General features: G+C 36.3%; 1 protein-coding gene across 2 annotated transcripts in view; it reads left to right on the top strand.

Moving 5' to 3' along the window:
• Nucleotides 1-20,652, top strand: part of FHL5 (four and a half LIM domains 5) — a 57,730-nt gene extending 37,078 nt beyond the window's left edge. For both annotated transcript variants that reach the window (XM_033234655.1, XM_033234656.1), the window contains 5 exons: nt 8,459-8,629; nt 9,600-9,774; nt 10,767-10,936; nt 15,430-15,616; nt 20,428-20,652. In XM_033234655.1, coding sequence (XP_033090546.1) covers nt 8,471-8,629; nt 9,600-9,774; nt 10,767-10,936; nt 15,430-15,616; nt 20,428-20,591 — 855 coding nt within the window. In that variant the 5' untranslated portion in view covers nt 8,459-8,470 and the 3' untranslated portion in view covers nt 20,592-20,652. The remainder of the gene's footprint in view (nt 1-8,458; nt 8,630-9,599; nt 9,775-10,766; nt 10,937-15,429; nt 15,617-20,427) is intronic.
• The last annotated feature ends 4,515 nt before the right edge of the window (nt 20,653-25,167 follow it).

Raw genomic sequence — 25,167 nt, forward strand, 5'->3', positions numbered from 1 at the left:
TTGGTAGTAAACATAGCTTTTGTCAACTTAAACACGTTTTTATGTCATCCTATTCTTTAAATTCAGTTTCACTGAGTATACAGGTATAGGGTTTACTTATTTTCTCTTAGTATTATTTCAGTTCCTTCTGGTTTCTATTGTTGCTGTTTAGAAGTTGTCTGCATATCTAATTGTTGGTGTTTTAGACTTTTTTTTTCTCTTTGAATGTCTTTAAGATCATCTTTATTTCTGGAGTATGTCATCTTTACTATGATGTGTTTGTTTTTATGATGCCTGAAATTTGTTTTACTTTCTGCATCTATACATTTATGTCATTAATTCTTGGAAAGTCAATTCTATCTGCAACCTTTGCATATTTCTCATTTTCTCCATTATCTTCTTTTGAAATTCTGTAAAGACTTAGGTCAAATCCTTTTACTCTATCTTCTAATTTTTTTTAACTGATATATTTTGTATCTCTTTTTCTTTCTTCATTATATAGTGTATCTTTAGTTCTATCTCCAAGTTTATTAATTTTCCCTTGAACTGATTTAAATCCACATCTTAATCTAAGTTTTAATTTTAATGATACATTTTTATCGCTATTATTTCTATCAGTTCTCTTGCAAGTCTGCCTAGTCATTTTCTCCTGAATTTTTCTATATAATGCCTTCTGTTATGTCTTTAAATATGTTAAAGATAATTATTTTCCATTTTGTGTCTGTTATTTCTCATGTTAAATTATTTTGTTGGAGATCCAGTTATTTTCTTTGCTGGATTTTTACTTATACTGCTTGTTTTCATTGCTTATTCTTATTTTAAATACTTTAATTGTGAATTCATGTTTAATAAAAATTTATATGTATGAATTTTTTTAGGCCTAGGATGATGCAACATTCTTTCATAGAGGATTTTCTTGTGTTCCATTTTAAACTAAGCTTTTTAAACTAAAACCTAAGAGTTTTAGACCTTATGGTTAGTATAAGTCCAGGCTGTAAATACTTGGATAACAAGGTCATCATGGCTCAGAAGACATCCTCAGGACAGATGGCTCCTTTAGAGAGTGTTAACCTTTCTAGTTTCCTGCTTTCTTTTTATTTTTAGCCTCTGAGATTTTCCCTTACTTTTTTGCCAGTTCAGCAACACATTTGATTTTGTTTTTTATTCCTTAGGCGTGTGTTTTTGAACATGCAGTTTTCTAAGCTGTCAGCAATGAGCATCTCCTCACTCACGTTTTAACTCTGAAATCTGACATCAGACAATTTAGTGTCTCCAAACTATTCTCTTGAAGGCATCATTTACCTCCTTGTTGACACTTTCCTTAATTGTTATTAACATATATTCTCTTCTTGAAGTTCTCATTTCTTTTGTCTTTCAAAACACTGTGACCTTCACTACATCTGCTTCATCTCTTTCCCATCACATAACATGCATTTATCCATGAGTGTGTATTTTATTTTTTTCACTTTTCTACACTAGGGTTTATTTGATGGTCTCATTCAGTTTCATAACTTCAGTTGCCATTGTAGTTCCTCAACTACTAATTAGCTCATCCAGGAAAATAGTCTAAACTTCTTAATCTAACATGACATTTCGATACCTAATATTTTGGACATACAACTTGACGGCTATCTAGTTTAGTTCCTCAAATTCAATATAACTAAACCTGAGTTCATCTTGTCTTCCAACTAGTTTCTCTTCATGTACCCCCATGTGGCATACTAATTCTACCAGGAACCGTATGTGAAATTTCAGAACTGCTCTCTCTGCCTCCCAAATGCATTCACTTTTTAAGTCCTACTGCATCTTGCACATAATCTCAATACTCTTTTCTAAATCAGGCCATCATTACCTCCAACATGAATACCCCAAATGCTTCCATCCCTTCCTCATTTCCAACGTCATTCTCACCCTTTAAAAAAGACTCAGTCTTTGGCTTCTCAGAATTCCAAGACTTCATACATGGTTGTATTCTTCTATCATTTGATCTCACAGTCTCTACAACTCTCTCTTTATATATATATAATATATACCAATATATAATTTAATATGTATATACATGTTTAACATTATATATTATATAATTACTTGTTCATGTAAATTGATTAATAATTTTATTCTTATGATTTGTTTATTTAATGAATTTTCCCTTAAGGGAAATAGCTCACTGATTCTCCATATCCCCTCCCCCCAACACAAAAAACAGCACATTTTGTACAGAAGGCATAATATTTGTTGATTAGACCACATATTGAAAAATGAGTTTCAAATTAGTTTTCCTGTTTATGATATATCCACCTTTAATCCCTTCTATCACTGTTTCTAAATTAATTCTCATAAGTCTCAGCTCAAAACATGGCACTTACCTGTTCTAAATCAACAATGATTATATTTTTCTATGGAAAAAAGTTCAAAACTAGCATGAAACTTAAGCCATTGAAAACCTTGCTCTAGTCTTCCTTTTCAAATTTGTCTTCCAGTATTTACCCTCTCATGCTCTGCAAGCCATTTAGAATACAGTACTTACTGTTTTCCATGCATGCCTCACATATACAAGTGTCAGTGCCCTTCCCAATTCTGTTGCTGCATCTAAATGCCCTTCTCCACATCTCAAGGAAAGGACAGGTTTACACTGGCTAAGATCTTTGGCTTCAATTTCGAAAAGGTGTAGACTTGCACCCTAGACCTAGCATTTTTATCAGCCAAGTGATCTTGGCCTCCTAAGTTTTGGTTTGCTCATCCATCAAATGAGCATAATAATAATAGACCTCCTCAGGGGATCATTGCAAAGATTTAAAAAGATCCACATAGAGTAGTTGACAGAGGACTCAGCCTATATATTCAGGAAATATATAGGAGTATTAAATATTATGGTTAGTATTTCTGAAATCACTCCAAGGGTGGTAGAGACTGCCCTTTGCCCACTTTCACATCCATTCTGCTGTGATCTAGAGGTCATAAACTTGCTGCTGCTGCCACGAGTACCACCACAACTGTCTCTCCCAGCAAAACCACCAGTTAGGAAACCTGAATCCTGGCATTCTGAAAGGATAGAAGCCACTCACATCTCAGCCAGCCTATTTGCCACCATCAACAGCAGCAGGAACACATCTTTCATTTCATATCCACCTGCTGATTTTCCCATGTGTTTGTAGCAGAGACAAATTTGCATCCTGAACACACACTGTAAGAAGATCCAGGAAATGCTTTTAATACCTTGATCTCTACAGCTTGAAAGAGGATAAAACCAAGTTTGGGAAGGCCAATCCATAATATCGGCTACAAAAGTCATTAAGATGCCACTGCTTCAAGTTGTTCCTGATTTTTTCCTAGCTGAAAGTAATTGTCCTTCCTCCTTCTTTAAGGGGGTGGTTTTCAACGGCGCTGGATATTAGAGCTACTTGAGAACAGAAAAATACTTATTTTTAGTGCACTCTCAAAAAGTCTAATTTATTTGAGACAGGGATGCACCTTGGACATTTTTAAAATTCTAATGTGTACCCAATGTTTAGAACTACTGCTATAAAACTTATAACCTTTCATTTATTCTCATCACTTCCTAACTTTTGTTTAGTGATTTATGAAATGTCCTTACTCTTCCTCCTAGATCATAAGCTCTCTGCAGACAGTATGTTAGTCTAATCTATTTTTATATCGTTTACAACCTGTAGCAGATTACTTTGCAAATGACATGTACTTTACATGTTTTTCAAATGCATTAATAAAAAGATGGTGTGTGATGCCTTGCAAACAATAGTATATTAAAGATACCAGGCATGGCACCTAGTCCTTGCCTCTCTCCCACGTGAAATGTTCTCAACTACACTTCTTGTGAATCTATTCATTCTGCATAGCATAGTAAAAATGTTAAGTGGACATATTACTCATAGCATTAGGCTTTTTATCAATAACTCACCATAAAATATAACTTGATGCAAAATTGTTCTGGTTTTAAAAATAGCACCCAAGAAATAACATTCTCAGCTACAGAAACTATTACCAATGAACTTACATCTTTTTTTTTGTTTGTTTGTTTGTTTGTTTGTTTGAGACGGAGTTTTTGTTCTTGTTGCCCAGGCTGGAGTGCAATGGTGCTATCCGGGCTCACTGCAACCTTCGCCTCCCGAGTTCAAGTGATTCTCCTGCCTCAGCCTCCCAAGTAGCTGAAATTACAGGCTTGCGCCACCACACCCAGCTAATTTTTATTTTTAGTAAAGCAGGGGTTTCTCCATGTTGGTCAGGCTGGTCTCAAACTCCCAACCTCAGGTGATCCGCCCACCTCGGACTCCCAAAGTGCTGGGATTACAGGCGTGAGCCACAGCATAGCCGAACTTACATCTTTTTAAGGGGGAAATCTAAAATCTAAAGGAGGGAACTAGAAAAACAAAGCCAAGTCCATTGATGCCATTGAATTTCTGAACTACTCGTCTGTCTTCTACTCATCTGTCTTCATTACGTTCTTTGATACATCAGTGTACCACTAAATAAACCTTCTAAAATCCCAATATGCAAAGATAAAACTTCTGGGCTTAAATGTTGTGTTAGTTGCTGAATAACTTTGAAAGAAGTTTGACAAGAATGTCTAAGTGATACATTCCAAGTGAATGACTAGCACTGCTGAGTTCACACCTAGAAAAGTTGAATGCTAACCAATTGGGGTACAATGTTTATATTAACAGTTCTTACAGCTCATAATTAAGAACAGCTTTGCTCAAGACTTTTTAATCTTTGAAAGCAAAAATTTTCCAATGTCTTTGACAAATTATCCTTCAGGTGGGGACTCCTGAGACAAAAATCACATAGTCCTCATCCTCTTTCCTACAGCTCTACCTGTTAGGGCGTGATTAAAACAAGCTAATTGGCTTACTCTTCTGGATACAGAGTTATTCCCTGAGAATTTTAAACTATTAATGTTAGTGACAAAGAAGAGGAAAAAGTAAAGAATAATATTTAGAAAAGCGTAAGATAGTAAAAAGTGGTCAGATTGCAAAAATTCATACTCTTACCTGTTCTGCCTGCTTCATTCCAGTTAGAACTACTTGCATTCGAAGTTCAAATCACTTTAAAAAGCTTTCAAGTTTCAAGATCCTTCTTCATCCTTAATGTACCCAGGTGAAAATTTGTTCTCAAGACTAAACATTTCCCAACTTCAAATGAGCTCCTATGCCATTCTCTCACTTATCTTTCCCCTTCCTCAATAAAGTTTGATCTTTCCTTCCTTCCTTCTTTTCTTCCTTCCATTCTTCCAATCTTCCTTCCTTCCTAACAGATTTCCAACAGCTTAACTTCCTTAAGGTCTTCCTAGAAAGGTCTCTCCTCACTCTCCTTTCTATTATAATGGTTCTCTAAGAATTCTGTATCGTTCTAATAGAATGTGTATCATTTATATAGTTATAATACCTCTTTTTAAGAAACACTATTTGGATATATTCAAAGATCAATAGTTAAATGACAGACTTCATGAAAATGAGGAATGAATTTATTAGTGTATTTTTTCTAACCAAGAAGAAGAGAATAAACATTCAGTTTGTTCTCTTACTTCAAATTACATTCACTATTACTAAGACAGGGGCTAAGAGAATCCGGACTCCTTGAGGGGGCAGGGAGTTCAAATCACTGAGTAAATATTTAAGAAATGTTGACCTGGACCAAATGCCTCCTCCCACTGTATAGTCCTACAAGTGTAAAATCACAAGGTTTTGAGATATTAGACCAATTCTGTCCTCACCCTACCCAACTCCCTGATGTTGCTTTTACAAAACAGAGTTGAATAATAAGTGAATTTCTTCTTTTAAGAGGCTGGGCGCGGTGGCTCACGCCTGTAATCCCAGCACTTTGGGAGGCCGAGGCAGGCGATCACAAGGTCAGGAAGGAGATCGAGACCATCCTGACTAACACGGTGAAACCCCGACTCTATTAAAAATACAAAAAAAAAAAAAAAAAAAAAAAAACTAGCCGGGCACGGTGGCGGGCGCCTGTAATCCCAGCTACTCAGGAGGCTGAGGCAGGAGAATGGCGTGAACCCAGGAGGTGGAGCTTGCAGTGAGCAGAGATCGCGCCACTGCACTCCAGTCTGGGTGACAAAGCGAGACCCCATCTCAAAAAAAAAAAAAAAAAAGACATATGGTCTATATTGTAAGGAATTTTCTGTGGATCCAGGCCTATTATCCTATTATGTAGTTAGGACTGGGATGGGAGAAGGACCATCTTGTCTTATATTTAGGCATCTGATCTGATCACTAAATAAGTTACAGGTATTTTGATGTTGTCATGTTTAAAGTGTCATTTAAAATAAGCAATTGAAATATTATCAAGTTGGTATAATCCCTTTTGTGGTTTTATATGTTTTATATATTCATTTTATAATACACTAAAAGCCTCACAAAATGGCAGTAGACTGCCAGTTCCTAACCACTGAGGGGCTATGTTTCATGATGCTATTATATACATCTAAAACGAAAATAAATATTAATGAAAATGACGTTTTCCTTTTTTTTTTTTTTTTTTTTTTTTTGAGACGGAGTCTCGCTCTGTCGCCCGGCCTGGAGTGCAGTGGCCGGATCTCAGCTCACTGCAAGCTCCGCCTCCCGGGTTTACCGCCATTCTCCTGCCTCAACCTCCCGAGTAGCTGGGACTACAGGCGCCCGCCACCTCGCCCGGCTATTTTTTTCTATTTTTAGTAGAGACGGGGTTTCACAGTGTTAGCCAGGATGGTCTCGATCTCCTGACCTCGTGATCCGCCCGTCTCGGCCTCCCAAAGTGCTGGGATTACAGGCTTGAGCCACCGCGCCCGGCCGACGTTTTCCATTTTAAGTGAAGAGAGTTAAAGGTACATACTTTATTTCTATGAAGTGATAAATACTTGATTGCTGTAAATGTGAATAAAACTTTTATTTTTAAACCTTTCAAGGGAATTAGATCTATTTTCCTGCTGTTTTCAAGCCTTCAGTAACCCTCTGAGTGTGTTTGTACTCACTAGGAAGGAACATTTCTGTGGAATTAATCAAATGGAGAATTCAATGTTCCTCATAGATAGTTTTGGCCATGTTCCATTGCGAACTTTCTAGTCTGCATTTCATCTTTCCTGGGAAAAGACCCACATATTTCAAATCCTCTGCCTTTTCTCTACTTGTTAGTGAAGAACAACATAGCAAAACTGCTATGTACAGAATTAATAACCATGTGCATTTAGCAAGTCTCTCTGCTGGGAACTTCATCACTAGAATAAGGCAAAACGCATGAGAATAACAGTTCAAATGTAGTCAATACAAACTAGTATCAAAAACGCTGTTGTATCATCATCGTTAATTGCTCCTCTGATTTTGCCAAAATTAAAAAAAAATTCTGTTGGGAGAGAATTAGAAAATATTCAAAGCTCCTAATATATTCTAGTAAATCCTGAGATGACAAATCTCATTTTCCAAGGAAAAGCAGTACTACTTTTTTTTTTTGTAACAACAAAGAATTCATGTTCAACGCCTAATTAAAACCTTTGGAAATCTATATGCATTGTTTCTTAATGGCTTTCCAAATTTACAAGACAATCAGAATTCTTATCTACCACTTGCTTTAGGTTTCATATCAGTTTTATTCACCTTACAGAATGATTTTCACCTTGCAGATGAATTCTAGCTATTTTATCCATAGCTATAATGGAATAGCTGCTGCTATTATTTATGCTCTATACACGTTACTTTGGCCCTAAAGCCTGAAGGAACCTATTATTGTTTTCTACCACTGATGATTTTATATGCACTTCTGCATTTGGGCAATTGTTCAACAATAGTCACAAAGACCTAGCACTTGTTCTGAATCCTACCTGCTGAGGAGTTTTATTTGGCCAGCTTGGTAAAGGATATTTAAATGAAGATATCTAAAGCTAGTAGAAAACAGAGATTTTGGAGTCATCGGCACATTTGGGATGGTGGAAGTCGCAGCTAAGGAGGGGATGTGGTACAGAAAGACCTCAGGGTAAATGTGCAGAGCCCTTATTCAGTGATGACTCGAATGACAATGTATTGATTATTAATTTATATTTCAGTAAAAAAGACTGTTTCTCCATCAAAATCTGCCTCTAGAATTTTCCAGCAAGAAGTAAGTGATGACAGTTATTAAAAGCCCTAGCAACAGTTTATATTTATATTCTTGAGGTAAAACCATCCTGTTTCAACAGATACCATATTCTCATTGAATTCCACATTAGCTTATGATAAACACAAGATGTTTTTCATAATCTAGCTGCAGGTTTTATGCATTTTTTTTTTTAGCAAAACACACAGGAACTGCCAAGATGGGAGAGTAACCTTTCCTAAATCACTCCAAATGTCACCATGACTATAAGCATATTTTCCTAAATTGGTGGATTTTTGCTTAAGAAAATATAAATTCATTTGAATGCTTCACTCACATTAAGGTTTCATCATTTATCCTATAAACAAAATTCTGCTTTTATATACATGAATCACTTTGTCATTCACAGGATCAAACCAAAATGACAACTGCTCAATTTTACTGTCAATACTGCACAGCATCACTTCTTGGGAAGAAATACGTACTAAAGGATGACAGTCCGTACTGTGTTACGTGTTATGATCATGTATTTTCTAACTATTGTGAGGAGTGCAAAAAACCAATTGAATCCAATTCTAAGGTAAGTCTCACCACAATTTACAGAATTACTGCATATGAACAGCAAACAAGTGTGTTGGAGTGCCTCTTTTCCTTTAGTGTTGACTTTCAACACCATTTCTCTGCTACTGGATATATAGGGATCTTAAAAGTTACCAGCAGTCAAACTCTAGCCACTACACTTAGCACTATGAAATACAACATATGCTTAATCCTCACATGATCTTATAAGGTAGCTGAGAATGCTAAAGATTAATGACGTTAAGCTATTTGTCCAAAGTTACACAGCTAGAATTTTCCTGCTGTTTCCAAGCCCTTGGTAACCCTCTGGGTGTGTTTCTTATTTCTGGAATGACAAGGGTATAAATAAATGCATAAAGAATTGAAGTTGTAAGGATTCAAAATCTGTTTTCTGACGTAAAATCAGCTTTATTTCTACGAAACCCTACTGATACCTCTCACTCCTACCACCCATTCCTCCGACATGCTTATTATTTTCTTTCTCTTTCTTTCCTTCTTTCTTCTTTCCTTCCTTCCATCCTCCAATTCTCTCTCTCTCTCTCTCTCTCTCTGTCTGTCTTTCTTCCTTGCTTTCTGCCTTTGTGTTACTTAGGTGATGTTATTTTTTGTTTGCTTAGATAAGTCTCAAAAAGTAATAGAACATTGTACCCTAAAATTTTAAAAAATCATTCCACGAAAAACCTCTATCATAGTTTATAAAAAGAATATAGGCAAATTTTGAAGACATAGCAGAGAATTCATTTGTTTTTTCCCAGCTGCCTTAAGTGACCCACCAAGAAAGCCCTGGACTCTAGCTCTTAATTACCCCAGAGAGTCTCCTCTCTATGGGTAACAGTTTCAGTAACAACTTTCCCTCAAGCTACTAGCACAACCCACTGACATGAGAGTCCCAGGAGTGTTCAGTTTTGTCTTATAAAATGTCCTGTTTTGTCACAACCACATTTAATCAACTTTTATTTACTGTCTCAAAGGATCTTTGTTACAAAGACCGGCACTGGCACGAAGGATGCTTCAAGTGCACCAAATGCAATCACTCTTTGGTGGAAAAGCCTTTTGCTGCCAAGGATGAGCGCCTGCTGTGCACGGAGTGCTATTCTAATGAATGCTCCTCCAGGTGCTTCCACTGCAAGAGGACCATCATGCCTGGTAGGATCCCAAGGGGGCTCCTGTCTCTAACTGAAGCTGCCATGCTTTTCATTAAGTCCCAGCACATGAGGAGTGCTGCAGCTCCCAACACCCTGGTTTTGAGAAAGACATCTTTCTTACTCTCTCAATCTCCTTCCATGTACCTTAGAAATGAAAAGATTGTTCATTCATTATCCTTGAATAGGTAAATTACAGTGTTCTGTGTATTTTCATAAAGTCTAATTCATTGAAACATTTCAAACCAGAACCTCACCCATAAAATAAAATAAAGAAAAATTTATAGCAATAATACTACATTAAACACAGTGCCCTAGGCATAATCAGTGGCATCAGAAAGAGTGATTCATCTTAGGCGACTGGGGCCAACTGTCATTTGGTAGCTTGACACAAACTGTTTAGGGAACACAAACTGTTTAGCTTGAACACAAACTGTTCCCTCTCTTAGGGAAGACAGGGTTCATGTATATCATTCCACTTTTGGCAAGGACTAATTCTTTATATTTTGATCTTCTTCTCAATCTCTATGGACAGCAGCATAAGAATATAATTCAATCTCACTGTCTCACTCTTGCTCTCTCATTTTCTTATTATGGATTCAGAGAATTTCTAGAAGGCCATAACTGCACAGCATAGTCTCAGTAGTTGTGCTCAGGGCATTTTTAATACCCCTGTAATGATTATGATGGCCCAATTTATCCAAACCATGTAAAACAATTAGGAGTCTTCATTCGAAGTACTTTTACATCTCCAGATTATAGGTTATGCAGGGCTTGAAAGACTTTTCAGTGTAAGAGTGATTCTCCATCACCATGGCTGAACTTTACCAACCTTTTTTTTTTTTTTCCTCAGATGAATGGGTTTTTTTGAACCTGAAAAAATGCTATTTTTCTAAAAGGACAATTCATTTATCATCTTAACTTAAAACGTTTTAAAGTAATTTGATCTGTATTATGCTTGACTTTTACTAACAGGTCCTTAATTTTGGAGTACAGGTTCCCGCAAAATGGAATTTAAAGGAAACTGCTGGCATGAAACCTGTTTTGTGTGTGAGAATTGCCGACAACCTATAGGGACAAAGCCTTTGATCTCCAAAGAGAGTGGCAATTATTGTGTGCCGTGTTTTGAGAAGGAGTTTGCTCACTACTGCAACTTTTGTAAGAAGGTAATTTTCTAAAGAGGGTGAAGCTTATGGAAACTCAGACCATTTCTTTTTAGCTGTATCATATATTTGGAATGAACTGATATTGTTATGTTATATCTGTAATCACACACCCAAGGTAGTTTGGACTTTCAACATGTCCAAACCACTAGTTGTCACAATGAGGATAACCATCTTTTTTTATTAACCATAAAATTCCAGCCACAGCAAGAATTTAATATTCCAAACAGCTCAAGTGATTTGGTATTCCAGTTCATTGCACTGTTTTTTTTTTTTTTTGTTGTTGTTGTTTTTTATCCTGAGATGGATTCTCACTCTGTCGCCCAGGCTGGAGTGCAGTGGTACAATCTCAGTTCACTGCAACCACTGCCTCCCAGGTTCAAGAGATTCTCGTGCCTCAGTCTTCTGAGTAGCTGGGATTACAGGTGCATGCCACTGCGTTCAGCTAATTTTTGTATTTTTAGTGGACACAGGGTTTCACCATGTTGGTCAGGCTGGTCTCAAACTCCTGACCTCAGGTGATCCACCTGCCTCGGCCTTTCAAAGTGCTGGGATTACATGCGTGAGCCACCACACCTGGCCCATTCACTGCTTTATACAAGATCTCACGTATTCTGAGAGAAAGCACAGGTCTCTCTTTGAATACAGATGTTTCTTAAAAAATAATTTTTGATCCATTCAGTATTAACTCTTTCAGAGAAATACGGATTTGCCTCACAAAGTGACTAAGGGAACCAAGTTAAACAGGACGTTTAACTCTTCACATTCTTTCTCAGCAATGCAAATGTCTTCTTGACTTGAAGCTTTTGTATTTCCTAAGAGTAGAGCAATCAGCTCAAGAGAGTGCCAAGATCATGGGGGACGTTCAGCAGACAAAAGACAGAAAGAAGACTAAGGGCAGCAAGTTCCTTCACTCCAGTTCCAGGATCATGTACAGCCTTCTGACTTGGCTTCCCACTCAAAAAACATTTTCTAAGATAAAAAAAGTGCTTTTTTTGAAGTAAACTTCATCCAGTTCTTTTTTTATCCTCTAAGCTTTTATGTGAAAAAGTAGCTCTAACACTTTGATGAAGTCTGTCTGCATTCCATATAATATATATGGGATGTTCTCAAAGAAATCCTTGATCTCTGAGGCATCATAAGTTTAAAATGACACCATAAATTGTCACAAGAAAGCTGAATCATGAAAATACATTGGATTAGTATAGTGGTTTCAAAGTACTTTTTATCTATGGGCCACTTTGGGAGAACTCTTAAGCCCGTTTGTATATCTGGACAGCTGGAAGTCACACTACTACTTTCTACACACACATATGTGAACACACATGCACATACACACACACATGCAGTGATTGTTTAACATGCATAACCAATACCAGTACTTCATTTAAAGAGGCAGCAATATACTATACTAAGTTATAATTATTAAATTATACAATGTTGATGGCTGAGACTTACAACTGATCACAACATGACATAAAATAATCTTATGACTGAGACCTTCATTACTCTACCAAAACACTAGCTTAGAAAATGACTTTACAAGCAGCAATCAAGCCATATGACCATATGACATATGAATTCCAAAGAATTACCAATGACAGCATTTAAAAACATGCTGGAGGTTGGGCATGATGGCTCACATCTGTAATCCCAACACTTTGGAAAGCCAAGGTGGGAAGATTGCCTGAGGTCAGGAATTCAAGACCAGCCTCGGCAACATAGTGAGACCCTGTCTCTATTAAAAAAAAAAAAAAAAGTTTAAAAATTAGCCAAGTATGGTGACATGCGCCTGTAGTCCCAGCTACTTGGGAGGCTGAGGCAGGAGGATCACTTGAGTCTAGAAATTCAAGGCTGCAGTGAGCTATGATTGAGCCACTGTACTCCAGCCTGGGTGACAATGAGATCCTATCTCTAAAAAATATACAAAACTTAAAAATTAAAGAAATTAAAATCATGCTGGAAATAAAATGAACAGATTCATCTCACTGTTTTGAGAGACAACTGAGCCAATTTTAGACTTCATTTCTTAAAGACTTAGACTAAAACAGTAATGAGATTTGTGAGAATTATCTTAAAATCATTTATTGGACACAATATAAAGTCTCTTTCAATGCTATAACAATTCAAGAGTGAAGCTTCTTTAGTACATCCATGCTGAGCACTGTCTGGGCCAAGTGCTGATGTTTCCCAGGTTATTGGAGCCTGTAACTATATTTAGGATATGATTTGAAGTCACCAAACATTTACAAAATATTTATATTGGGTAGTAGACAGACTATGACATGCCAGATTATTTTTTATTTAGTTTTTAAAACCACAAGTCCTTTTCTAAAATGCTGGATATGTTTTTGATCAAGATGATCCAATCTAAACAATTTTTTTCAACCCAAACCAAAGACCAAATATTTTCTTTAAAAAAAGGAAAAACGACCTGACAATCAGGCTCTTAAAACTTTTAAGCTCTAAAATCCATAGATTTTATTTTGTTACACTAAGATTTTTTTTCCGCCAGAAAGCAAATGATTTTAAACTACAAGCCCTTCAAATTCAAACTTCTCAAGATTCAAAAGGAGTTAAACGTCTTCTTCCATTCTTCATCTGTCACCTACTGAGTGCAAAATCATTATTGCCTCCACTTTTTCAGAGGAGAAACTTGTTCTAAATCCTGGGATCAATCAGTGGTGAAAACCAAACTTAGATATTAGACTTCATCTTAACCTTCCTACCTCTTCAAAAGGAATGTAATCACAAGCAAACTATTTCTAATGTTCCAGAGTTTCTTCTCTCTAATTAAACAGTCTTTGGTGTATATATCAAGTTTTATTTTGCTGTGAATACATTTTTCAAGTTTCAGATCTTTTAAGCATTGCCTGCTAATCATTGGACCAAACAAATCAAAGGAATCATGAATTCTGCTATGTCTGCTGTAGGGCATTGGAAGTCAGTAGGGCGTATTTTAAATTGCTTTACTTCCATCACACTGTTATGCTTCCCATTTACTTATTCAGAATAGTATGCTTTTTTCCTCTAGGAAAATATCTTTCATATCAAATATCTTTAATTTCTACGATATTTGTTATACGATTAAAAATATCTTTAGAATAATTTTTTCACAAGTCTATGTCACAGACAAATAACATTTTCGAGTTTGTAAACAAGGAGGTGGCTTAAAATAGGCTGTATGTTTTACTATCTAGTTAATTTGATACAAAGGTTATGGGAACCACCTCAGATATCCCATTGCTTCAGTCATTATAAAAATTTACAAAAACACATTCCAGTGTCTACAGCAACTCTAAGAGCTCATTAGCTGTAAATTCAAAAGGTAATATGGCTTAAAAATAGTTACATGAGAAAAATTGCCCAATATTTATCCATCTGATTCTAAATAAAGATTTCTCAGCCTTTTAAAAAGTAGAATTCATGGATTAAATTCATTTAGGAAAAAAATATTATCTTATGCAGAACTAATTACATCTCTGGCAAAACACTTCACATAACACCTTAAGGCTCAATGTACAACCAGGGCTCACTCCATTGAGTTCTGATTCCCACAACGTCCCATTGCTAGATACAATATTGGAATCGCTTTCCAACTATTTTTTTCTTTGGTATTTATTCATTCATTCAGCAAGGATTTTCAACTGCTTATCTGCGCAAGGTAACCTTGACTCAGTATGGTATTAATGGTGATGCACACAGGCTATGGAGTCAGACCATGCAGGTTTGAATCCTAGCTCACTGTGGCCATGGCAAGTAACTTAATGACTGTAACCCTCAGTAGTTGCTCATCGGAAAAGAGGGAAAGATAATAGTCTCTACTATGTAGAAGTGTTGAGAATATTCAGAAGAGGTCATCCTTAGCACGATGCTAAGGACTGAAAAAACACTTAAGAAATGGTAGTCGTTATTAACAAATAATGGTGCTTACCAATTCCCTTCAGAGTTACTGCTGTTGGATATTCTTGTACCTAGTGTAAAAAGTTCAGGAAAAAGAAGAATTCTTTTAAGCATCCCTAAAGTTAGACAAGTAGTTATAAGAACATAGTATAGAAAATAGCTCTAACAGCAGATCTTTAAACACCAAAATTAAGAAAATTCAGAGAAGTATGAGGAAGTGAATAAAGAATGTGTGTGGTTTTCTCCCCCATCTTCCTGAGTCCAATATGGCCCTGCCTCTGTTCTATTTCATTGTAGGAGAAAAATATACAATAATTTTTATTTCTTTCTACTTCTAATTAATTCCTATAACCTTTGGTTTCTCATATTATTAATTTTTTAATGACTTTTTGAGGAAAAGAACATCCTAACATAAGATGAAAATAGAGTAGCGGAAAGCACCAGTTGTGGACATAGAAGACATGAAATGATCTTTTTTTCTTTTCTTTTTGCTTTCTTTAATCCCCAGAGATACTAGGATCTCAAGAGAATCATGAAATGATCTGAATTGTAATGGCTCCCATGGTCACTGCCTTTTCTGTGGTCTTTGGCAGGTGATAACTTCAGGTGGGATAACATTCTGTGACCAGCTATGGCATAAAGAGTGTTTTCTGTGTAGTGGCTGTAGGAAAGATCTCTGTGAAGAACAGTTTATGTCCAGAGACGATTATCCATTCTGCGTGGACTGCTACAACCATCTTTATGCCAACAAGTGTGTAGCCTGTTCCAAACCCATTAGTGGTGAGTTCTTCAGTTCAATATGATCTTGCCATGAGACAGTTATGACTATATGAAACGCTGTCTAGTTAATTTAGGAAATGCGATTAAAGGATGGGAAGCTTTTGTTTATGTTTCCTTTTGAGATAAACAAGTGGGTGCATATATATGAGTATAAATATTACATGGATTCTTCAAGGAAAGTATAATTTGGGTGCCTATACTCAGTGAAGGTAACTACATACTAAACCTAATGGTACTGACTCTAAGTAAAATAATTCAAGGAAGGAGGAGAACAGGATGAGCTGAGAGTTTAGCGCAGACCTTCACAAGGAGGTCTGCTTGCAGCCTCATTAAGATTTGAGTGGGAGGAAACAGTACTCATAAATCAGAATCCTGCTTAATTCCAAAATAGGACCAAGCATCCTTTAGTTAGGAAGGTTTTAATTAAATTCCACTATTGTATAGAACATCTGAAGCTGTAATAATTAAGGTAACATAGGTCAGTAATTAATTATACTTCATTTTAAGATGCTTCTAACAAATGTATTACTCTCTTTTCTCTATTCACTTGCAATTATGAAGTGCATTTATGAGCAGATAAAAGAAAACAAGATAGCATTTTACTGAAAAAAAGTGACATGATTTGAAAATAACATAATGATAATCGATCCATGTTAAAGAGGTTTTCAAGGTAAAAAGAAATACATTTTTTCCTCAGAGACACCTTTAAAATGCTAATCCTATAATAAAGGAATTGAAACTAGCATGACACTTGAGAAATCCAGCAGGTATTCTTTCTGGCAATTTATAGTCACCTAATAATGTGTCAGAACTGTATATCTACTTTCTATTCCTAGTATTCTTAGATTGTATTTCAATTTTTAATTCAGTTTATATACCATAGAATTAAAGATTATTTTATCCCTTTCCTCCTTCATCTTCAAATACGTAACAAAATAAAAGTTGAGTATTCATGCACTTTCCAATCGAAAGAAAAAGTTTCACAGCAAGCCCCACCTTGGCAGGCTTTCACTGACTTGCAAGGGAAGGGAGGGTGTCACCAGAAGAAACAGGATGGTCTTATTTCTCTAGACGGAGCACCATGTGTGTCAGGATCTCACACTGGCCCACAGGCTACATCTGGCCAGCAGGCAGGTGATGTTTGGCCTGAACATGTTTGGAAATGTAAAATCCATCTCTGCAGCTAAAAGTAGAGGAAGAACCTGCCATTGGGTGAGCAGACTGTCTCCACATTAACCAGCAGGGTCACCATCATATGGAACTAGTGGCTGTTCAACTGCATGGGGCATGCCCTCTCTGTTCCTTGCACCCTGTCTGCATCACTCAGCTAAATCACCTCCCTGGCCCTTGCAAGAACTTGCCTTAGCAGTCTCACACCACTGAGCTCCAGGGTCCATGCTTTTAACCACCCTGCTCTCCTGCCTTCTACAAATTTGGCAATTCCTATAGCCAAGAGAACAAGCCACTATCTCCACTGATTTTAGTTAGAAAATGGGACTTTCAGATATCCAGCAGTACCTGGAGCTCCAGAATCTCCCTAGTAAAATCTGCAATCACAGTCCATTTATTTTATAACAATACTTTTCTTGAATCGGGACAGAAAATAAAGGAGAACTTCAATGAGAAAATAAGGAAATTAACAACTCAAAATAGGTTTCAAAATTCTCTGGAGATCCAGATGGCTAATACTGATCTGCAAAAAGCCTACACAAGCCCTGAACTTGAGTTTCAATTCTGATATATCACAGATTCATGTACCTAAGTGATTTTTCTCATAGATTGTTCCAGATCAATCACTGGGCCCAGGCTTTTAAAGTTGAGATGGAAAAACAACATTGTTCTGCACAAAAATATGAGGATGATCAAGAGCAAATAATCTGACCCAAAAGTAATCTAAATGCAATATTACATATTTAATTTAGACTCATCAGTCCAAAGGAAATGTCTAATAACTATTTTAATCTCTTTTTTAAACTTCTTGATTGAGACACCAGAGACTGAAATGCCTGCAAAAACTTACAACTCACTTTAATATTTCTTGATCTAATTGTTAAATATCTATAGACCCTGTAGTACTGCTTCTTTAAAATTGAGCTATTTGAACTGATGTACCATTGGGAATTCTGATACTGTCACTTGTCTTCAGAAAATTGGCATTCATCTGATTATTATGTCACTTTAAGAAGCTAGGTATTCTTGGTCAAAGGATACAAAATTTCAGTTAAACAGGGGAAATAATTTCAAGAGATCTATTGTACAACATAGAGACTATAGTTAACAACTAGGTATTATATACTTGAAAATTGCTAAGAGAATAGATTTTAAATGTTCTCACCACACACAAAAAAAGTATATGATAAGGTAATAGATATGTTAATTGCCTTGATTTAGCCATTCCACAATGTATACGTATACAAAAACAACACATTATATATGTACAATTTGTACTTGTCAATTAAGATTAATTAATCCATTAATTTTTTTAAAAAGCTCTGAGAAATCTACCTATAAATCACCAAGTAAAAATTTTAAAACCCAACACATTGAACTGCTTCATTTGAACAAACTCCAGGTATAGCTACCATATTTTCTCCTCCTTTAAGATAGGATTAACCTCTTAAACTATCAGGGATAAATGAAGCAGCTTGATGCAGTGAAAAGTGCTCTGGACTGAGGAGCAAAAGACTTGGTCCTCCTGCCCCACTGCTGTGTCACCATGGGTGACTCACTTCCGGGGTGGGGGGCCTTCATTTGCCTTATTTATAAAACAAGCAGTTGAGCAGGTTTGCTTTCTTCCATCTCTGTTTATTTCAAGGAAAAGGAATTTCAAATGTTGTGGTTTCTTCAGAGAGCGATGCTAATGTTACTGACCATGTTCTTTACCAAAGATAAACTCAAACTTAGTTTCATGAGGTTAAAAGCAGAGACTCTAAAGACAACTGGCCTGTGCTTAAATAGTAGATCTGCTGCTTACTAGCTGGGTGACCTGGGGCAAGTGGTTAAACTTCTCATTTTTCAGTTTTTGTCTGCAAAGTGGGACTGATGCTAATATCCACCCCCATGAAGATAAGGTGAGGGCTGTATAAGGTAACACACATAAAGACTTAGAATAGTGATTGGCACACATTCAAGTACTCAACAAATGCCAGCTCTTATTCTACTGACTTGTCAGAAACCTATGAAACCAGATAAAACAGGTGCCAGAGACCTACTTCAGGGATGACTTTCTTACTGCAAATAACCCTCATGACTTAAGGGAGTAAACATACCCTTTTTGGAACAGTTTGCAAACGTTCACATGTTGGTTCAGCCCTCTCTTAAAGTTGTCAGATGCTTCTAGTTTTTCTTCTTCATAAAATCTGGAAGAATTGCTTTTATATTTGTCACTTGTACAAGGCTTACTAATAAAATTAAGAAAAACTCATGAGCATCAAAATGCTACACATGTAATAGTTTTATGAATAGCATAATTTATGTATATACAGAACATTACTCTTGCAGTCAGCTTATTAACGTTTTGAATAACATTAAGGGAATTAAGTAGTACATAATTAATTTATATTTATTAGGAAGTAATGTTGATAGCATCATAGATAAGCGAGCTATAAATTTAATCAAGGAAAATAGAGGAATTTGATGCAAATTTCTCTATGAACTACTAAATTATATATGAAGACATCAAATAAGTTTGTTACAATGGAAACAAAAGTTCATTATCCTATTTAAGAAGAATGTATCTGAAATAGAATGCTATTCACCCTTTCACTTCACCATTCCAAATGGAGTATTTGGAAATTACATATGAATTATATAACTCTTTTAGCCTCACTCCATGGATGATAAGCAAATAATAGCACTAAGATTACTGGGAGAAAACACGAAATAAATAAAGACCCAAGCCTAGGGCATCTCAACCTCTTCCCAAACCCTAAACATTTTCTCCTTTATGGAAATTCTCAAAATCAGTTTCTTGAACTATACCCTAGAATCACATTAGGGAGAGAGAGATCAGACCCTCACCGAAGATTCAAATTCTACTACTTTTAAAAGAAACAGTGTGGCTCAAGGGAGGCCCAGGTTAAAGTGGAGGAGGCTGACAAAGTCCTTAGAAACCAATCACTGGATAACGTGGCTTCATTAGTCAGATTCAACAAAAGCTGAAGTTGTCTCTGAGCGAGGTAATAAGGCCACCACGTTTGGATAGCTGAATGATTAGACAAAATTCTCTATTTTGGGCTTTCTAGAAATAGTGTCCCAAACCATATGACCCCAGGATGTATTCTAAGTACAACTAAGCACAGAAAAATGAGGGGAAAGAAGAAAACTAAAAGTCGTTACAATATCGGACATCAGCCTAGGAAGTGCACATTTATTTCATTTTGTCTAGATTTTGCAGCTAAGAAAACTTAAAGTCATATAGAGAAAAAGAGGAAATGTATTCATACTTAGATATCTCTGACTTTACAACCTATACCTTCTTTCCACTACGCTACACTGTATTTTCTTATCTGGCTTAGACAATCCTTATCTGTTTCCAAAAATACATGACTTGCATATCAGCATTCTGCCTTCTTCTGTAGGTTATGGCAGAATTTGGCTGTGAATCTGGTTGGGTGGCATAGGTGGAACTTTCCTACAGCGGATAGGTCCAGATGGACACAGGGCCAGGAAGCAGCATTCTTTTTTGGGTTACTTGCCTCTACTTTGTCTTGCTCACAGCTCTATCTCCATTTCCTAGAGGAGTATATGATAGAATGCTCAATCTGTTCCTTGAAAGGATAGATTAATCTTTTTCTCCAATTCCTTTACAGGTCTCACAGGTGCCAAGTTTATCTGCTTTCAAGACAGCCAGTGGCATAGCGAATGCTTTAACTGCGGGAAGTGCTCTATCTCCTTGGTGGGTAAAGGCTTCCTGACCCAGAACAAGGAAATCTTCTGCCAAAAATGTGGCTCCGGGATGGACAGTGACATCTAGGAGACGGTCCTTTCCCACCTAAAATCCACTTTGCCTTTGTTGTCACTAAAGCCAGAATTCAGTTGCAGTCTTATTTTTGACTTAAGTTTTAGAAAATATTAATGTAGAATGGAAAAGTTTTTGCACACAGTTTGATCGAACTGTATTCTAAGGGCACAAAAAGCACAGTAGAACAGAAATGAATATATGCTAAATCACAAAGACAACTCTCCTTGCAAAATACTGCACTCTGCTGTTAGAAACATAGGAAAATATCTCTTCATAATCAAATATATGACATATACCTAGGAGCTGTGGATGTAATTACTAAAGAATGAGGTTTTTCATACCTGAAGAGTAAAAGAAAAACTAAGAGCCTGTAATCACATCACTTTGGGAGGCCGAGACGGGCGGATCACGAGGTCAGGAGATCGAGACCATCCTGGCTAACACGGTGAAACCCCGTCTCTACTAAAAAATACAAAAAACTAGCCGGGCGAGGTGGCGGGCGCCTGTAGTCCCAGCTACTCGGGAGGCTGAGGCAGGAGAATGGCTTGAACCCAGGAGGCGGAGCTTGCAGTGAGCTGAGATCCGGCCACTGCACTCCAGCCCCGGCGACAGAGCGAGACTCCGCCTCAAAAAAAAAAGAAAAACTAAGAGCTCAAACTGAGAGGTATGCATGAGACTAGTGTTTGCATTCCTGGTTATATGTAATGTGATAAATTAGCTATGAATGGTAAAAGAACAAAAGTGATCGGAGTAAATTCATCAGCAATTATCACATTTAAGAATTATCATTTAAAAATCATTCTTTTTTTGTTCACACATACTGACTTTAGAATTAAAAAACAAAGCTACAATTTGTCCTCATACACACTGTTTCCACAGCTTGCTAGTTTCGTGTTTACTCAATGGAATATGAGAATTGAAGACTTTATGGCTCTCATAATCTGCATAGGTATAAAGGGGATCATTTCTACCCAGGGATAGCCAAAGCATGGGTTTCAACACATATTGTATTAAATGTGGTTTCAAAGTCCACAGTGATTTTTCTAAATGCTTACAGATTCCATGAAATAACAGTCATTCTTTCAAGTGGAGTTAACCAGGATAATCTTTGTCCCCAAAGGCAAACCTTTAAAATAAATAGATCATTAAATCATCACTTGTGGAAATGAGTTTTAGGGAAGGGATTGAGTGTTGGAACATGACTTTCATCCAGATATCTAAAGACATAATAGAATGCATAATTAGCTCTGTGCCTCATGCATTTTGCCTTCTAAAATTACATAGATGATTAATGGGCAGACATAAAAGTGGGCTTTAAAGAAATCTAGTAATAATAAAAACTGAAAAAGAATAATTCACTGCTGATAATTCCGAACCTGCAAAGCAGCACAATAATGTGCTCCCCACTCTTCCCACACACCTGTGCCACCCACATTACCCCAAGTCAATCATGCCCCCAGCTTCAATCTGCTGCATAACCAGGAGGTGCACTCCTAACCCTAAGCAACCATCCTACAAGTCAGTCAGTGTTTATTGATCACACAGGAAGTAAATAGCCTTAGTTGGAAGTCCAGCAGCAGGTTTATCTTTATACCAGACTTTAACTGATCGTGACCCTACCTTGCTGCCCCTGGATATTTTTCACATTACTTGGGACAAATGGAGAGCAACCTCTGCTGTCCATGATCAGTTATCACATTGGTTATAGCATCTCCTGGGTGGAGTACAGGGAGGTCAGGAGAAGAAGCCCGCATAGATATGTAAGTGTCTTCTCTCAGATTATAGATTACAGCATTAAAGGTTTTGATTAAAATCTAATGATAAGATACTGCTGATTACAATTACCAAAATAGCATCACAGGAGATTCAATTAAAATTGTCATGGAAACAATTTTTGAAAGAGTTTAAAATGCAAGAATATTCAGGGATGTTAACAATTTAGAGATACTAATAAATGTTCTGCTAGATAGACTATTTGAAAACTATAAATGTATTTTGGGGTTAACAATGCCAAGATATGTTTTCATATTCACATTGCAAAGTACAGGCAAAACTAGCAATATTTTTTCTGCATTATATGAAATTTCACAGGTAAAACTAAATCTATGATATAGAAAATAATAGTACATTACACATAGTGAAAACTAAGCCACTTAGGTTTAGATAGATATATAACATGTAACATCTTCTCTGTTAACCAATTATAGATAAATATACAACATGTAATGTTTTCTTAAACAATTGGAAATGTTTAGGCATTTTACTGTGTGTGGGAGGGGGGTGAGTATGCACATGATCAGACTTGTATTCTAGCCTTACAGTTAAAATTCACAGAATCATTTCCTAAAGATTTTATTATCCTTTCATAAGTATAAATATGTGTACTTTCACATATGAATAGTTCTGCATTTAGAAGGTATCCTACACGTCAAACATCCATTAAACATGTACTATACTATGCCAAAAGTTAGAGCTTACACTGTTGTGGTTCTGGAGTGATAGGAGGATGGATCAGGGTATGGAAACGCAGAAGTGTGTGATGCAGAGATCCTTGCCTGCAGGTTAAACAAAGCACCACTGTAGACACAGGACACATATGCAAAACAACTAAGAAAAAAGACCTCGTTAGGTCTTTGTGTAATACACACAAAGATAAACGTAAAAATTATATAGTTGATTTATACGGTTTCTGTAACAAAGAGAAAAACTGTCTTAATGGACTTATCCAAAGATGAAATGGACTGCCTCAGGAAACAGTGGGCTCCCAGTAATTCAAAGGTGACATCTGCATAGGCAGGAAAGAAGTTAAAAGCAAATCCCACATGCCAGTAACAACCAGATGGCTTGGAAGTAGCAGAGACTGTGCCGAAGAGCAGGAGAAAATAAGACTGCTAAAAGAGAAAGAGTCAGAGGAAGGGGGATATTAACTCTTAGGATAAAAAGTGTATATAACAGGCCATAGAAAGTTACCAACTGTTCTTAAGTAAAGGAAGAAAATAATTATTGCAGTGTTTGAGGGAAATTATGCTATTGATTCTTTGTGGAATAGAACCAAAGAAAGCAAGGTTCCAAGGATTAACTTTCTTACTGCAGTAATAAGTTTGGTTAATGGCTACAAAAGAGAAAAGAAAGAGGAAAAAGGCATTGAGGGCCAAGAGTTATATTTGTGGGCAAAGTCAACAAGTCAAAATATTTTATTTTGTCATGTTGGGGATTAAAGATGACAAAAGAAGCAAAAATGTATTTCTGCTTCAATAATAATGACTAGGATGCCCAAGGGTTCAATTTTAACTTGGCATTTTATAAAAGTGTTAAATTGGCACAAACTAGCTCCACTGGTTAAGTAAAATGTGGTTATGTTACAATCCAGGCTTCAAAGCTTACATCGTTGCTATAACTTATAAAAAAAGGAACACTAGATTGTTCATTGGAGTAAAATGTTGGCCTACCATTATGAAAAATGCATAACACTAATCACAAATGGTTAAAAAAAATCACTGCCAAATTTAATATCACAAATGAAAAGTCAATCCAAAAACACATTTGATGTTAGCAATACCATTTTTGAATTTAAGAAAAAAAATTTTTAATCTGCTTGGCATATTGTTAATTGTTTTTTAAATAAGAAAATGGTTGTTTGGCAGGGCGCAGTGGCTCACGCCTGTAATACCAGCACTTTGGGAGGCCAAGGCAGGCGGATCACGAGGTCAGGAGATCTACACCAGCCTGGCAAACAGGGTGAAAACCCGTCTCTACTAAAAATACAAAAAATTAGCCAGGCGAGGTGGCGGGTGCCTGTAGTCCCAGCTACTCAGGAGGCTGAGGCGGGAGAATGGCGTGAACCCAGGAGGCGGAGCTTGCAGTGAGCTGAGATCGTGCCACTGAACTCCAGCCTGGGCGACAGAGCCAGACTCCGTTTCAAGAAAAAAAGAAAATGATTGTTACAGTGTGTTCTAGATATATTTGATCAAGCACATAGCCTGTAATACATCTATAGATAGATGTTTATTATGATAATGATACAGTTTTTGCTAATTTTATACATTGGTTTTTAGAAGTCTCTTATACTGAATAAATTTACATTTTACATAGTCTATATTACTCATATTATTTTTAAAGATTTATTTTTTACATTAACTGTTTAGTAAACAAAATAGGTGTGGAATAAATTCTGTATTGTTTCTACTTCTATTACATAAAGGAACATGATGACTTTTACCTTCTATTACCCATCTGTTTTTACAACATTGAAGTTGTAACTATATATTCAGATACTATTTCAGGCATAAAACAAAATTGTCTGGCCCAAACAAAATCTCTCTTCTGTTAAACTGGGAGATCTATGGCTATGGTCTGACAGTAATAAAATGTTAAAATATTCTAAACTAAAAAGAAAAAAAAAAAACTCCATTACTTCAGTGATTCTGAAAATATTTTATGAAAAAAAAATCCCACTTCAATTGAATTTTTCTACTTTGATGCAGATAGTCTTTTGCTAATTTCTTATTTTCATATGTAAGGAATTGCTAAAACTCTTGGTGGCTTTAAACCCTTATTTATTCTATCTAAAGTAAAATTTATGTCTGTT

Source organism: Trachypithecus francoisi, unplaced genomic scaffold (genome assembly GCF_009764315.1).
Source record: "Trachypithecus francoisi isolate TF-2019V2 unplaced genomic scaffold, Tfra_2.0 Lachesis_group15, whole genome shotgun sequence".
Lineage (NCBI taxonomy): Eukaryota > Metazoa > Chordata > Mammalia > Primates > Cercopithecidae > Trachypithecus > Trachypithecus francoisi.